The sequence below is a fragment of the Laccaria bicolor genome, genomic scaffold (assembly GCF_000143565.1).
Source record: "Laccaria bicolor S238N-H82 LACBIscaffold_26 genomic scaffold, whole genome shotgun sequence".
In the NCBI taxonomy this organism is placed as follows: Eukaryota; Fungi; Basidiomycota; class Agaricomycetes; order Agaricales; family Hydnangiaceae; genus Laccaria; species Laccaria bicolor.
Window position 1 is genome coordinate 467,327 of NW_001889897.1, and position 14,783 is coordinate 482,109.

The window sequence follows — 14,783 nt, forward strand, 5'->3', positions numbered from 1 at the left end:
TGCCCACCTCGAATGCCATGCTTTCTGTGAAAGACAGTGACAGGCGACAAACAACTTCAAGTCGCGAGACAATTCGTTCAAGTCCGTTGAAACTCCGACATCATGTGATTATGTTGAACTTTGAATTTCCCAACACGGAAATTCATTCTTCTTCCTTCCCACCACAATGTTCAACTTGTCCTCGACAAATGGTGTCCTCCCTCGTCGAGTTACAGCATCCTCCCTCCCTCGTTGATGAACCGCGTCCCTCGACGAACGGTGTCCTCCCTCGTCCATGAACGGCGTCCTCCCTCCCTTGAAGAACGGCATCCTCCCTCTCTTGAAGAACGGCTGCCTCCCCCCCTTGAAGAATGGCTCCCTGCCTCCCTTGAAGAACAGCTCGCTCCCGTGAAGAATGGCTTCCTCCCTTAAAGAAAAGATCCCTCCCTCATCGACGAACGGCTCCCTCGTCGACAAATGACTCCTCCCTCAACGAATGGCTCCCTCTCTCGGCAAACGGCTCCCTCCCTTGACGAAAGGCTCCCTCTTGACAAACGGCCCCCCTCCCTCGACAAACGGCTCCCCCGATGAACAGTGTCCTCCCTTGACGAACTGCTCCCTCACTCGTCGACGAACGGCATCCTCCCTCCCTTCTTGACGGACGGCGTTTCTCCCTCGACGAATGGTGTCCTCCCTCCCTCGTTGACGAACGGCGTCCTCCCTCTCTCGTTGATAAATGGTGTTCCCCCTGCCTTGAAGAACGGCGTCATCCCTCGCTTGTCGACAAACGCATCTTCCCTCTGTTGTCGACGAACGGTGTCCTCCCTACCTCATTGATGAACGGCTCCCTCCCTTGAAGAACGGCGTCCTCCCTCCCTTGTCGACGAATGGCGTCCTCCTTCCTTTGAGTCCTCCCTCCTTTGAAGAACGGCTCCGTCCCTCGATGAACAACTGTCCTCCCTTCCTTGTTGGCGAATGGCATCCTCTTAGTATCTTTAATACTTGATACTCTGATTCCATAAATTTGATATACTGCAGTCATTACTATGTAGAATATTAGGATATCTTGTATAATGTAGTAGTGCAGACAATAAACTTATTTTTTCGTAACACAAGTTCTGTGTAAAAATCATGCAATATGGTATTAAAATGAGCAGAATGTATGCCCCCCCTCTAGGAATCTGCAGACCCCAGGGTTTGCTACTGAGGGCTGCAGATCTGCTCCGTAATTCTAGGGAGCACTATGAAGTGGCTATGTGTTTCTATGAATGGCTGCAGATCTGCTCTGAGATTCTATGGAGTGCTGTGTAGTGGCTGTGCGTTTCTATGTAGAGCTGCATAGAACGCGCAGGTGACTGTAAAGGTGATACCCCTTTCTATGGTGCTATGGCACTACACAGCCCTGCCACGTGCTGCCTAGCTCACCCAGGTTTTGCTGATGGGTGATGTTGCATTCGAATCGATAGAAAGTGCAACTGTGGCTCGAGGACCCACATCGGCGGTGTCACACTAGTTGATAAAATAGCCTTCCACCATCGGTCTCACGACGCAGCCACAGATCAATCCGCCCCCAAAGTCGTCTCTTCCCTGTAACCATCGTCGATACCTTCACATCATCATCCCCGACCCCAATGCGTTTCCGAATTTACTGCCGTCGCCACTTTCCAACAAATCGTCGAACCGCCGCTCTAAAACTCATCCGTGAGACGATGAAGTCCGAGAAGGAACAGTTGGACAAAATGTTCGGGGTTCGCGATTGGTGTATTCTACTGCAGTACGTGTATTTCTACGTTTCTTCTTTTCGCACTAACGTTCCTTCAAGCGACGGCCCCCACAACTCTGACCGCAGACCTAGGGCATACGGTCGGTCAGAGGGCGATCATTGGTCCCTATGGGGCTATGCCTTCGGACTGAAGCGCTCAACCTTCTACATGCACGTATATGCAGACCAGAGCGCCACGTTCGGCCCCAACACACGTAAGGTCTTTTTTAGGCACCTTTGTCACCTCTTGGGGAGTGGGGAGGTCGGAATTATTCGCTTTTTCCCCCCATTTTCAAGACTTACGTTCAAATCTAGATATCCAACGGCAGCAAATATTGAATCCCGTAGTTCAACATCATCTTTTGTGCCAATTTGTGAATAAATGTAGTTCTATCGCGTTCCTTCTTCGATTACGACGCTCGGAAAACACGCGGTTCAAAATCTAAACCCCGATCCTCACCAAACGCCAGCGTGGTCAAGCGCACTGGGATTCTTACACTGCTCCGAGTGTCAAAGCATGTATACTTCCGTTCCCTGTAAAAATGGTCTTTCAAATCCGCTGTTTCTAGGGTACTCCGGTTAACCTCGTCATCGCTTTGATAATTCAACTGGTTCATTGCAGCGAACACTCCATTCGGACCAGGGCAATCTCATTCAACCATTCCAAGGCGACTACATTCAAGCTGATGCGTTGAACATTGCTTTGAAGAGCCCGTTCACGAAGACCTTATTCTGGCCTGTGCGTGAACTCGACCATGCATGTTTTGCAATTGCTCCACTGTTTCGCTCCCCATAGCCTTAAGCCGGGCCTGTGCGGCCGTTGGTCGGACCACGATAACAGGTCCGAACTGCACTAGTATACCACGCCTGCTTCCAAAGGACGCTCGCTCTGTAGGACCCTCATTTTCCCAACTCCCTGTCCACTTTAGGCGTGTATTCGCTGGTCTACCGTTAATTACTGCTACTTTCCGCGCTTGGATCCACGCCCAAAGTCTTCAAACCAAATTATGTGGCTACTGGTCTCTTTGTGCCTAGTGCTCCGTCTCTTTATATACGAGTTACAGTCACTGCCCTTGGTATCATGATCGGTTTGTTATCCCCACAGCGGCAACCTTTCACCCTTTCGGTCATGTTCCCGGCGATTTCCTTTCTGGTCGCCGTGAATCGCACTCCGCGAAACTTGCACTCCGTTATAAAGGCCCTTTTGGCACGCCTGGCCTTTGTCCATATCTCTTCCTGTTCAAATCTCTTTCACCGCTCTGTATCACCCTTCCCTCGTCCGTTTTGAACAACTTCTCGCCTTTGAGAAACGCTCCAAAGACACCATGGCCGCGAACCTTGCATACCAGGTACTTTCTTCGCATCGGATCCTTTGTTCAACCAATTTCTTTGTGTACCAACAGAACATCACAGTACAAGCTCTGTATTATCCTCTCCACGCTAATCATCCCGACCGCATCACGATTCCTGCGCTACTCTCGGACGCTGGAATTAGTTACCCTGTCGTCGCCCCTGTCCTTGATCCTTTTTACAACGGACCCATACAACTTGCCTCTGTTGCGCTATTGGACAAAACTGGCGTTCCGCAAAAATACCATGTTTTTTACCGATCTCTCCCCTCTGCTCCGCCAAACCTTTCTTTGTTCAACTCATGTGGCCTCCGGCGACGTGGGGACATCGTTGTCCTGAAGGTTGGAAAACGACAGGACTATGTGGGCATCTATACTGCTGATCATTATCGGTTGGCAGCAGGGGCGGCACGTTGGTATGTCCAGCTGCGATTTGTATTCCATCGTGTTAAGAATCTTGTCATCAGGGTTGCAAAAAAGTATCTCGGCGCTGATGGCGACGAATATTCATTCAAAATCTCCCGCGCTTTGCTCCCTCTGACATTCAAATCTTTTCTGTCCATGTTCATCGCTTTGGCACTGCTCCTCATCGTCATTGATTGGATGCAACATGTTGTGTTTACTCGATTCTACGCAACTCACAGTACATACTTTTAGTCTTGTTACGCTGTATACTCCAATGTTATCATCTCCTTTGTAAGTTGTACACCGTTCCATTCTTTCGAATTCCCGTCCTTCGCAAGTCCTTCGAAATCGGGAAGCATGCTCGAGGCAAGGATATCACGTGCGATGTGTGATGTGCCTGACAATGAGCACGAAACGAGTGGCACCGTAGCATTATAAAGGTATGTCGACGACCCCCCCCCCGCGCGCGCCTTTCAAGGCCTTTAACGTCGCATGCCACTGTTTTATCCAGAATCCGTAAACCGCCACTACTTTCCACCCGAGGATCGTTTTCCACTGTCACAAGGCCCACATCCTATCGCAATCGTTTTTATAGATCCAGAACACGCCTCAGGTAAGTTCACTAATTATGCATTTGTGTGTGCTTAGTTGTGGTCTTTCGCGATACCCAGACGTCGACGCCACGCGGTCACAAACCTCTTCATTGGTACCTCAGACTAATCTTTCTCCGCCGACAATCAGTCATGGTACTGCCCAAGCGATATCATCAGTGACCCAGTCGCTGTTTCGAACAGTATGCCCTTTAATCCCACGTCCATCAGGTCCACTTTCGAAACCAAACAATGGTGGATATTCTCTGAAGCAAGCTCTGAATTGGACATCGGTCCACTATCGCGAAGTGCAGGTCACTTTCACCCCTTCTTTCGAAACTGCTAAATGAGAGGCTCATGCGTTTATTCAGAAGGAGTTAAGGAATCTTTACCCGTTACATCTTGACATGAGTATGCGATACAGAGACCAAGATCCCAAGAAACAGCATGCCTTCCGACAGGCGGTACGATTTCTGTGGACACCGCCCATATTGAACGCTCACTCTGCGATTGGAACCAGGCAAAAACTGTTTTCCCAGAATTAGGGAATTATGTAGATGAATGGCCCGCAGAAGCTTTCGCAACCATGTATCTGAAGAACACGACCAACACAAGTCGTGGGCCAGTAGACAGGCCACAACTTCCTCGTCCTTACATCCAGCGGTCTTTTTTTGGTTGATTTGTGTTACATGGGTGTGGCGTCCTTGTTATGAACGACAGATGATCGTCCCAGTAACACACTCCTCTCTCTGTAAATATTATTAGTTATAGTACTCAGGCCGACTCGTTCTGATGACTCAAGATCTCGCCCGGTGAGATACAAGACGGTGGGACTGATGCATGAATCACACAAAAGTGACAAAACGTACGCATGGCAGACACAACGGAATTTGGAAAGGAAGCCGATAGTGCTAGTGACGACTGAAGCACTGCGAGGTCCATTTGCAGAGTCGGCCGGCTGGAACAAGGTGCTCCCCGACCAGCCTCGTCAAGTTATGAAATGTTGCCCTGTCATAGAGTGGAGTTTGTCCACTGCGACAACCACCTGAAGAAGACCGAAGCGACGGAAAGGATTGGATATAAAGGCATCGAAGCCATTGCCTGACAATTCACATGAAGTCCAGATCTTCGAGTTTGCTTGGAATTTCAGGTGGAAGATTTGAAACTATTGACGCTTTCGGACGTTAAGGAGCCTTGGAGGGCTTGAGCAGGAGCGTAGTTTGTGTGGGCTGCAATTCGTTGAAGAGCTGCATTTTCAATGAAGTCCACTGGCACCTGTTCCACACGTGTGTTATTAAGAAATTTTGAGACAACATTGCGGGCGGTTTGATGCCGGAGCTGCTCAGTGACAGACTACAGTAAGAATTAGGTGATGAAGAATTCAGAAACTGAACGACGTGTGAGTGAAATGCGTCGTCGAAGTGGGAGAGTATAAAGCTGACCAGTGCGTGCTAACTCTGGGATTATTTCCCGGATGATATCTGGCATATGGCACAACGGTGAGCTTCATTGAAGTTGATGGAGAGGATAGCGGTAGCCGGAAGGAATGCATGGGGGGGGATACAAGTGCGCCTGGCGGGTGTCAATGCACTGATATCAATCCCTCGAGTTTGCCTGTCACAGGCAAAAGTTCAGGTTCCACGTATGACCATTTGTGGCCATAAGAGGCCCCAATAGGCCATGAAAGGTTAGCCCCCCTTCCATGGCCAAGGTTGGAAGCTCGGCTTACATCGCTGGTGATAGGCCTCCTTGCGTGGTACCAGTTTCTTGGATCCTGACACCATACGAGGCCATACTAATACCTACATCCTGATCACTTCATATGAATACGGGCAAACCAAATCATGTAATTCCTGGAGTATCTAATACAAAGTCTGATGGCGATACGGGGGTGTGGCAGGCAGCAAGTAAAAGCACAGTGGAGATGATACGAGACTGAAACGATGAAGAGCGAAAAAAAAAAAAAAAAAGGGTTACGCACCTGAACAATACAGGGGGTCTTACCTCCGAAATTTGTATGAGAGGAGTTGAGAATTTCATCTCAACGAATAGATGGCAATTACGCTCTAGAATATGAACCAACCAACCAAAAAAAAACTGCAACTGAAACGTGAGACATATGTAGCAGCATTAAAAGTAAACTACCGGAGTGCCGTTCTCAAAGCGCGTTAACGAAACACATAGATCGAACTTGAACCCTGGAGCTAGCTTTGAGGTCAGACGTTTGATGTAAAAAGTCCTGACGAAGGGATAATGAAAGAAATAAGCATATTCTGAGGTCGGAGTTGATATCGTAGAATCCAATAAATCAAGAACGACATACGCATTGAATATGTGTTGAGCATTGTCGAGCCAAGACCTCGATAGAGCCCCATTACCCGTAGTATTACGGACAACATCGATAGGTTGTTCTTCCCCTTGCCTATCGCGTCGGCAGGAAAAGCTGGTATTCTGGTTTTGGCACTTCACATGGTCAAAACCTTCACATTACAGCATTTAAATGCGAGACGTACACATCTAGGGGAGAAACAACTCTGCTCCTGGGTCAGCTGGGGCGACAGAAGATAGATAGAACTCATGCAGTGCTCCGAGAGGACCAGCCAAAGCTGCTCCAAGTGGCGTAAAACGCTGGACGGCCTTTGCCTGAATGGGCATCGATGGGCGAACCAGGGGTGGAATGGAGGGTTAAGAGGGCCGGCTGACGACCATCGTTGGAGCAGGGGATTTTGATTTCGATGGTCACTGTTTGGCAGCAACTCCGCCTAGTGCCCCTCGTCTGCCATGCTTGCACAAGACCCCAACTTTCCCGACAATCTTGACATCCGCCCCTCCAACCTGAACGATATTGCTCGACAAAGCACAGATAGCGAGCGTGTCTTTGGGATAGAAGCTCAAGAGGATGCAATTCGTCTTTACGGGATCGCTAGAAGAGTATGGTAGATCAAATCTTCGAAAAAAGCACTTTGGATCTCATCTTTGATATCTTCGCTAGCAGGGAAGCGGCATACACGTTGTCCGCGTATGTTTCTACACCCTCAGACCGAAAAATTGAACCCCCTTTTGTTTGGGACGCAGCAAGGATTCACCCTGTAACGATGATCGAACTGGGATCCGATTCTGGGTTGGTTGCTTCGGGTATTATCAAGACACTCGAACCTCGAGATCTTTTCATCGCTACCGATCTTCCTGAGGTCTATGTGGGAAGGTCGATGAAGACGATCGAAGGGTTGGCAGACAACGTGCACAATGCACCCGCTGACACCCTAAGTAAAGGAGAGACGGGCCCGGGAAAGTGTCGAAATCATCAAATGCTGCATTGGAAACGAGAAGCCATTCGTTCATCCGGAGCCTTTGCCACACAACGCCAAACATTAATGGGTCGACATAGTAACGAGCTTGTTGCTCGTTGTTGGTGGGCCCTCGTCTGCCAGAAAGTCGATAAACAGCTTCAGGCAGATGGATCAAATGTCGTCAATGCCTATTGAGCATTGAGCCAGATATGCTCTCTAGGATGAAGACAATAAGGAGTACTCACCAAGCCGATGCCAGGTTTCTTGTGCGCAATTTCTCTACCCAGGTCAATGAATTCCACATCTCCCACACAGAGGTGCTGAATCATAGTTTGTGAGAAAACTCGTTGCGCGATTTCACGCTACAGTTGGCTGCAAACAAAGTGAGGTGAGGTGGGTGCAAAGCGAGTTGTTCGTGCATGTGAGATCGGGCGGAGAGAAGGTCGATGAAGACGATCGAAAGATAGGCAGGCGCACACTGCACCTGCTGACACCCGGCGTAAAGGATAGACGTGCCCGGAAAAGTGTCAAGAGCATCAAGCGTTGCATTGAAAGCATTCGTCATCCGAAGCCTTTGCCACACAACGCCAAACATGAATGGGTCCATAGAGTGGTAACGAGCTGATTGCTAGTTGTTGGTGGGCCCTCGTCTGCCAGGAAGTTGATAAACAGCTTCAGGCAGATCGTACAAAGGACGCAAATGCCTATTGAGCCTTGAGTCAGATATATTCCCGAGGATGAAGACAATAGTACTCACCAAGCCGATGCCAGGTTTCTTGTGCGCAATTTCTCTACCCAGGTCAATGAATTCCACATCTCCACACAGAGGTGCTGAATCATAGTTTGTGAGAAAACTCGTTGCGCGATTTCACGCTACAGTTGGCTGCAAACAAAGTGAGGTAAGGTGCAAGACGAGTTGTTCGTGCATGTGAGATCGGGCGGAGAGAAGGTCGATGAAGACGATCGAAAGATAGTCAGACACGCGCACACTGCACCTGCTGACACCCGGCGTAAAGGATAGACGTGCCCGGAAAAGTGTCAAGATCATCCATTGGAAGCCATTCGTCATCCGAAGCCTTTGCCACACAACGCCAAACAATGGGTGAATGCGTCCATAGAGTGGTAACGAGCTGATTGCTAGTTGTTGGTGGGCCCTCGTCTGCCAGGAAGTTGATAAACAGCTTCAGGCAGATCGTACAAAGGACGCAAATGCCTATTGAGCCTTGAGTCAGATATATTCCCGAGGATGAAGACAATAGTACTCACCAGGACGATGCCAGGTTTCGTGTGCGGCAATTTCTCTTTCGTGTTCACTGAATTCCACATCTGCAGCACAGAGGTGCTGAATCATAGTTTGTGAGAAAACTCGTTGCGCGATTTCACACTAGAGTTGGCTGCAAACGAAGTGAGATAAGGTGCAAAGCGAGTTGTTCGTGCATGTCAGACCGAGTGGAGAGAAGGTCGATGAAGACGATCGAAAGATAGGCAGGCGCACACTGCACCTGCTGACACCCGGCGTAGAGGATAGACGTGCCCGGAAAAGTGTCAAGAGCATCACATGTTGCATTGGAAGCCCGAGTTCGTCATCCAAAGTCTTTGTCATACAACGCCAAACACCACTGTGTGGCAAATTGGAATCACGTCGAAAGACTGGTAGCGAGCGGGTTGCTGGTTGTTGGTGGGCCGTCGTCTGACAAAAAGTCAATAAACAGCTTCAGGTGGATGAATCAAAGGACGTCAATGCCTATTGATCCTTAAGTCAGACATACTCACCGAGGTGTCTTGTGAATTTGTCTACGAAACGCCTCTTCGATGAATTCCACATGTGCAACCCAGGGGTGCTGGGTCATGGTTTCTGAGAAAACTCTTTGCGCGATTTCACGCTAGAGTTGACTGTATGATCGAAAATTTGGAGGGCGCGAACAGAACAAACAATGTTTCAATGAAACTGTCGGCCTTGAGAACATTTGCAGCCTGAGCAAGTTGCAGCGCCGTTTCAGGCCGATTGCTTCCTGGTAGGGGGATTTCGCCGGATGACATACATGAGCAATTGTCAGCTCAACCGCGCATAATAATGTCGTTTGCAGCTGAGAAGAAGGTCTGCTGCAAAATACACCTGGAGAACACGGAAGCCGGCGAATGGTGTCCACGACAGTTGAAGGTGAGCGTCTGCCACATCGCCATGACCGGTAATAGCTGTCGGCGTCGTTGTTTCAGGACCGCAAGCATCTCTTGACTAGCTTGGGGGAATGAAGAGGCAATTGCGGGATATGGGCGTTGTGCGCGAGTCCACGCACAATCCGGCCTACGTGGGTGGAAGGGCTCCTTCTGGGCACATTCACGATTTGAAAAGAACCCAATCGTTGAAATCAAGCTGTGGCCGTACAGACGTGTCAGTCGTGTCATTCTGCGTTGTCCGTCTGCATTTTGATATCAAAACAAAGATAGAAGACACCTCGAATCGACCCCAAATCGTAGGAAAAAGGCCGATAAGGGTTGACCTTGGAGCGAAACGAAAGAATTGTGGGACATGGGCGCTATGCGCGAGTCCACGCACAGGCCGGTCCGCGTGCAAGCGCTTCTTCATAGTGCATTCACGATTTGGAAACGTCCGAGTCGTTGAAACCACTGGCCCGGCCATTCGGACCCTACAGTCAAATCATTCGGAACGTGGCGAGATTAGCCTGATTATCCTGGAAAAAGCACGTTTAAACGTCATTTTCTGGAAGTAAACGAGATCTTACATGCTTTCAACAATGTAGACATTTATAAGTGTTCATCCACTTTCAAGTTGGTTTGGAGTTGGTTTGAAGCACAGGCTCTGAAGGCGTTGAGTAGCGGAGTTTGAACCTCACGTGATGCCAATCGCAACGATTCGTTTCAATTCAACGCAGCAACCAGACCCAACCTTATAGCCAAGTTTCTCTTCAAGTTGCAATTGGCCTCTCCGGCTCAAATGGGTTGTCGATGTTTCACATTGGCCGGAGGGTGACTTGTGCGTAGATCTACGCTCTTGCATACGGCCTTCGGAAGAATATTTGGGTCACGATTTGAGGGTATGTCCAGGTTTTCTCGTCATTCAGTCCGTCTCTAACATACTTGTCTGTATTTTACAGTGGATGATTGCAACCTTTTGTTTACTCAGTCTAGTGAACACCTCCTTCGTACTGCTTCGATCCGCGCATGGTGTCAGCCGCATTGAGCAGAGCGATTATGGGCGCCAACAAACTGTGTGGCCTCGCGTGCAGTTTTGGCACTCGAACTCGGAGGAAAACATTGGCTTCCTTGTCATCTGGTACCCCAATTTCAATGCACTCAGGATGCGCCTTTCCCTCTCTGTTCGAACTCCGGTAACTTTTATCTATTTAGTTGCCGCAAATTCTTACTCCGCGCGACTCGTGTTCATGTCAAGGGCCATTTCCACTCTTCTTTGTTAGCATCTCTTTCATTGCCTTCTCTACCGTTCATCTTTCATTATCTTCTCCCAACCATCCCAAGTCTACAGTTTCCTACGTGAACTCCATGGCCCCAAACCCCATCTATCAGGTTTGTTTGACATTCCGCCGTTGTGCAATCTTTTGACTTCTTTCACAGCAAACCAAATTAAAAACTTTGTACTTTTCAACAACCTCTCGAAGGCCCCTCCGTATTTCTCTTCCTACCCTTATTTCGCCTTCCGGGAAACGCTTCCCCGTGGTATCTACCACCCTTCGTGGTTATACAACTATCCCTGTGAAGAAAGTTAGAGTTTCGATTCGGGACGACGAGAACGATCAATACCGCTTTACGGTCTATTTTCGACATGACCAGCTCCTGGGTGTCAACGGCGCCGCTGGTACTCTGGCGCCCTTTGTCCCGTGGACGGGGGACTTCATCGTCATCCAGGAAGGTTATCGATACAATTATATTGGATTGGCCAGCTGGTACGCTTACAATATGGCGCATAGGGCAGCTCGTGTGTGCGTGCGTCGACAACCTCATATCTTTCTGTTCCATTCTCACATATTTGTAGCTTTCTCGATCATGCCCACGAATGCATTCAAGCCGCTGGAGGGGAAGATGCTTTTTCGGTTATCTTCCCAACCCAGATTGATGAACCACAAGCAAACTGAAGCTTCCCTTTTTCCATGTGTGTAGTTCCGCTTTCCTGCGAGGCACTTTGTGTTTTGTCTTTGTTGTTCCTTTTCGGTTTCACACCTGTCATGCGGTGAGATAGGGAGATGATTAGCTGCCGAAAATACGAATTTTATCTTATAGTGCCTCAGATTTTTCGTTCTACTTACACATATTATATGACAATCATTACTTAGTACTCGGGTGGATCTGGAATGAATTTGTGTTACCATCTCCCTACTTAAAGTCAATTCTAATTTTCTATCACCGTGGGACGTACGAAAAGGATAAGAAGCTTCCTCCAGGCCCGAGGGGACTGCATTTTTAAAACTGTGTTTGAGAAGTCCAAAAGGTCAAGACTCAAGTCAGAAAGCGCGTTGGACGTCGTTCGAAGATTAGGATTTGAGCCATCCGACCTTCCTTGCTTTATCCTCGCTCAGGATGATATATACGCTGTTCATAGGTGGGGTTTGCGCATTACAAACAAGGACCCGATAGAATTTCAGCTACGGATAAATGGAATTAGAAATTAACAGTGACCCCTCATCAACGCGAGTTGCTCGACGAGCTAAGTACACCGATGTTCGTTTGACTACATGTTATACATCAGTACTGTTGGGAAAACAACCTCGTCAAGGTTTTCCGCCTCAGCGTCAAGGATGCTGTTGTGCGCAGTGTGCAGAAAGCTGGGCGAGTGGTGAGATCGTATAAGACTCGTGTTCAAGAAGCGCAATTACACACCGCCGAACAGCAGTCTTCGCAAAAGAGATATCACGGTTGGACAGATCCGTGAAGTTAACGCGACTCCCTTCCCGGACTAGCAATAAATCCCCTGCCCAGTGAACTTCCGGCGCAATGGCAGCGGCGGCTCGGTTACGGATCATGCCTTCATCGTACCGGTGATAGACAGTGAAGTTGTATTGTTTGCGGTGGCGAGTTTTTAAAGAGATGAGGGTGGTGCTTGGAGTAATCGTTGGATATTCGCTCAGGGCGGTGGACAAAACGGGGAACCGTTCACCAGAAGGTGAAACGAGAGCAGGAATAGATATCGGACGGGCATTCCTTGAGGACATTGAGAAGTACAAGACTTTCAGATGAATTTGCTAAGAAAGTAATCAGAAAGAACAAAGGGTGCGTTTGCAGTCAAATCACCTGGTAGACATCCGTGGGCATAGCGCTGTACTGAACGTGAATGTGGTGAATGAAGGCAGACGGGGATGAAAGCGATAGGAGGAGTGGCGAAAGAGATATGGACAAAGGCGGCCCTTTTAACGTTTCGCGGAGTGCGATTCACGGCGGAAATCACCGGGAGTATGACCGAAAGGGTGAAGAGTCCCGTTGTGGGGATAAAAAACAGAAAGTGCATAATACCAAGGTGATGGCGCAGTGACTGTAACTTGTATATAAAGAGACGGAGCACTAGGATGCAAAGAGACCAATAGCCACATAATTTGGCTTGAAAACTTTGGAGGCGAATCCAAGCGCGGAAACTAGCAGTGGAGCAACGGTAGACCAGCGAATACATGCCTCAAGCGGACAGGGAGTGGGAAATGAGGGTCCTACAAAGCGAGCGTCCTTTGGAAGCAGGCGTGGTATATCCTAAGAGGGTGCATCCTAGGTTTTGACCACGGCTATCTAAAAAAAAATAACAGGTGTTGGAACTGCAGTGAGAGGCCTGGTACCGTCCTTACCAGTTATCGTGGTCCGACGGCCACACAGGCCCGAGTCTGGGCGTCGTTAGAGCGAAACAGGGCAGCCTGAATTGCGAAATACGCATGGACGCTGCGCGCGAGTTCACGCACAGGCCAACCCACGGTCTTCGTGAACGGGCTCCTCAAACCAATGTTGAACGCACCAACGATCTAGTCGCCTTGGATTGGTTGTGTCGAAGTACGTAGCCGGAGCAGTGTAAGAATCCCAGTGTGCTTGGCTGAGTATCGGGGTTTAAATTTCTTGATTTAAACCTCAATATTTCAAAAATGCCAATCGTAACGATTCCTATTTCGCACCCAACTTTATAGTCAAGTTTTTTCTCTTACCTGGTAGATTTCCATCCACATTCTGACATACGGACTGTTGGATATTGAGTGGTGGGAAAGCGCTGTGCACGGTTTCACGCCGAATATCCGAAGACTGCATCACTCGGAGTTTCAAAGGAGCACTAGCGAGCAAATGGGCGAATAAGACTCGGAGTAGGATCAAACAAGATGCAAAGGACTCGCAGTGAAAACAAGTGTTTCGGAGTTGATGGAATGCTATGATTGTGCTATGAGTTCCAAGAGAGGCCGCGCTTCAAGGTGAGTGGCGGAGTTTAAACATCACAATTGTAACGATTTGATTGCGATTCGATTCAATTCGCACACAACAATCGCCCCGAGCTTATCTTTGGCTTATCTCTCCTCCCAGGGCAGTTGTTGACATAATGTATCTGCTTTGTGATATCATACGAAATCTATTTCCCCCCAAGAACAAGAGCCGTGAAAGTTTCTTCAATGAAGTGAGCGACAGAGCGACCGTCAATGCCCTCATGTTGATTGAACTTGATGAGCAGGATGATCCCATAGTGCCCCCAGCATATGTTGACACAATGTATCTTTCTTATGGAAACTACATTCTCAAGCACATCCTTGCAAATTTCACCGATGAAGAAGTGAGTGACAGAGTCATCAACAGTGCCCTCATGTTGATAGAAGATGAGCAGTTGGAGCAACTCCAGAGAAACCAAACCTTGATTACTCCAGCTGAGGAAGTTCACTTCGACCAAGCTTCAACTACTTCAACCCAAGGAGTTCAAAGTTCAATGGCAGTTTGGATCTCGTGCCACAGTATCAGGGGCCATTAGGTTTACTTGGGAGCAGATTGGTTTAGAACTTGGGGCCAAACTCAATCTTGGAGGTTAGGATGCAAATAAATTGTGTCTGTAATTATAGTGGGTTTCCTACATATGTACGTATCCCTCTCAAGGGTGTGTTGCCGACTCTATTTCAACCAGGAATAGTCAGGGCTTAGTATGGTTCTATGTTGAAATTAGTGGGTTAGGTCATTGGCTAGCAAGTGATAGTCAGGTTTATGTTGGTGACGACTAGTTGATGAGCTTACCATTAGTAGTCAATAGACGATTTATAGGAGGCGAAGATATACAAGCACATACAAAGAATATCGTCAATCTCAAATTGAAATAAGCGCGAAAGCTTGAATACAAGAGCTTATCGTGATCAAGACATAAACAGAGCTTTCGTCGCCATGGGTCAACTTTAGAATAGCACGTACGGAGTAGGCCCCGATTGTTGGGCAT

At 48.4% G+C, this 14,783-nt stretch overlaps 6 protein-coding genes across 6 annotated transcripts in view; 4 read left to right on the top strand and 2 right to left on the bottom strand.

The window, feature by feature from the left end:
• Positions 1-1,610: 1,610 nt before the first annotated feature.
• Positions 1,611-4,435, top strand: LACBIDRAFT_330346 (uncharacterized protein; the record flags this gene model as incomplete). The annotated part of the gene is made up of 13 exons (XM_001884530.1): positions 1,611-1,753; positions 1,802-1,956; positions 2,130-2,260; positions 2,364-2,480; positions 2,777-2,829; positions 2,940-3,090; positions 3,145-3,453; positions 3,494-3,506; positions 3,735-3,786; positions 3,926-3,935; positions 4,091-4,108; positions 4,237-4,288; positions 4,317-4,435. The coding sequence occupies 13 exons, from the start codon at positions 1,611-1,613 to the stop codon at positions 4,433-4,435; spliced, it is 1,323 nt and encodes a 440-aa protein (XP_001884565.1).
• A 2,431-nt stretch (positions 4,436-6,866) lies between these two features.
• LACBIDRAFT_330347 (uncharacterized protein) lies at positions 6,867-7,570 on the top strand (the record flags this gene model as incomplete). The annotated part of the gene is made up of 2 exons (XM_001884531.1): positions 6,867-7,021; positions 7,081-7,570. The coding sequence occupies 2 exons, from the start codon at positions 6,867-6,869 to the stop codon at positions 7,568-7,570; spliced, it is 645 nt and encodes a 214-aa protein (XP_001884566.1).
• A 130-nt stretch (positions 7,571-7,700) lies between these two features.
• On the bottom strand, positions 7,701-9,225 carry LACBIDRAFT_330348 (uncharacterized protein; the record flags this gene model as incomplete). The annotated part of the gene is made up of 7 exons (XM_001884619.1): positions 7,701-8,003; positions 8,133-8,206; positions 8,364-8,588; positions 8,642-8,717; positions 8,761-8,877; positions 8,981-9,065; positions 9,149-9,225. The coding sequence occupies 7 exons, from the start codon at positions 9,223-9,225 to the stop codon at positions 7,701-7,703; spliced, it is 957 nt and encodes a 318-aa protein (XP_001884654.1).
• Positions 9,226-9,905: 680 nt separating this feature from the next.
• LACBIDRAFT_330349 (uncharacterized protein) lies at positions 9,906-11,487 on the top strand (the record flags this gene model as incomplete). The annotated part of the gene is given in 6 exon segments (XM_001884532.1): positions 9,906-9,963; positions 10,379-10,431; positions 10,492-10,725; positions 10,745-10,921; positions 10,970-11,334; positions 11,388-11,487. 6 exon segments carry the CDS (start codon positions 9,906-9,908, stop codon positions 11,485-11,487), a joined length of 987 nt encoding a protein of 328 aa, XP_001884567.1.
• Positions 11,488-12,034: 547 nt separating this feature from the next.
• Positions 12,035-12,661, bottom strand: LACBIDRAFT_330350 (uncharacterized protein; the record flags this gene model as incomplete). The annotated part of the gene is made up of 3 exons (XM_001884620.1): positions 12,035-12,080; positions 12,230-12,591; positions 12,641-12,661. 3 exons carry the CDS (start codon positions 12,659-12,661, stop codon positions 12,035-12,037), a joined length of 429 nt encoding a protein of 142 aa, XP_001884655.1.
• Positions 12,662-13,011: 350 nt separating this feature from the next.
• The window catches only part of LACBIDRAFT_330351 (uncharacterized protein), a gene marked incomplete at both ends in the record, with an annotated part of 4,211 nt that continues 2,439 nt past the window's right edge, over positions 13,012-14,783 (top strand). Inside the window, 6 exons of the mRNA XM_001884533.1 lie at positions 13,012-13,095; positions 13,183-13,378; positions 13,769-13,785; positions 13,956-14,138; positions 14,230-14,383; positions 14,419-14,434. Coding sequence (XP_001884568.1) covers positions 13,012-13,095; positions 13,183-13,378; positions 13,769-13,785; positions 13,956-14,138; positions 14,230-14,383; positions 14,419-14,434 — 650 coding nt within the window. The remainder of the gene's footprint in view (positions 13,096-13,182; positions 13,379-13,768; positions 13,786-13,955; positions 14,139-14,229; positions 14,384-14,418; positions 14,435-14,783) is intronic.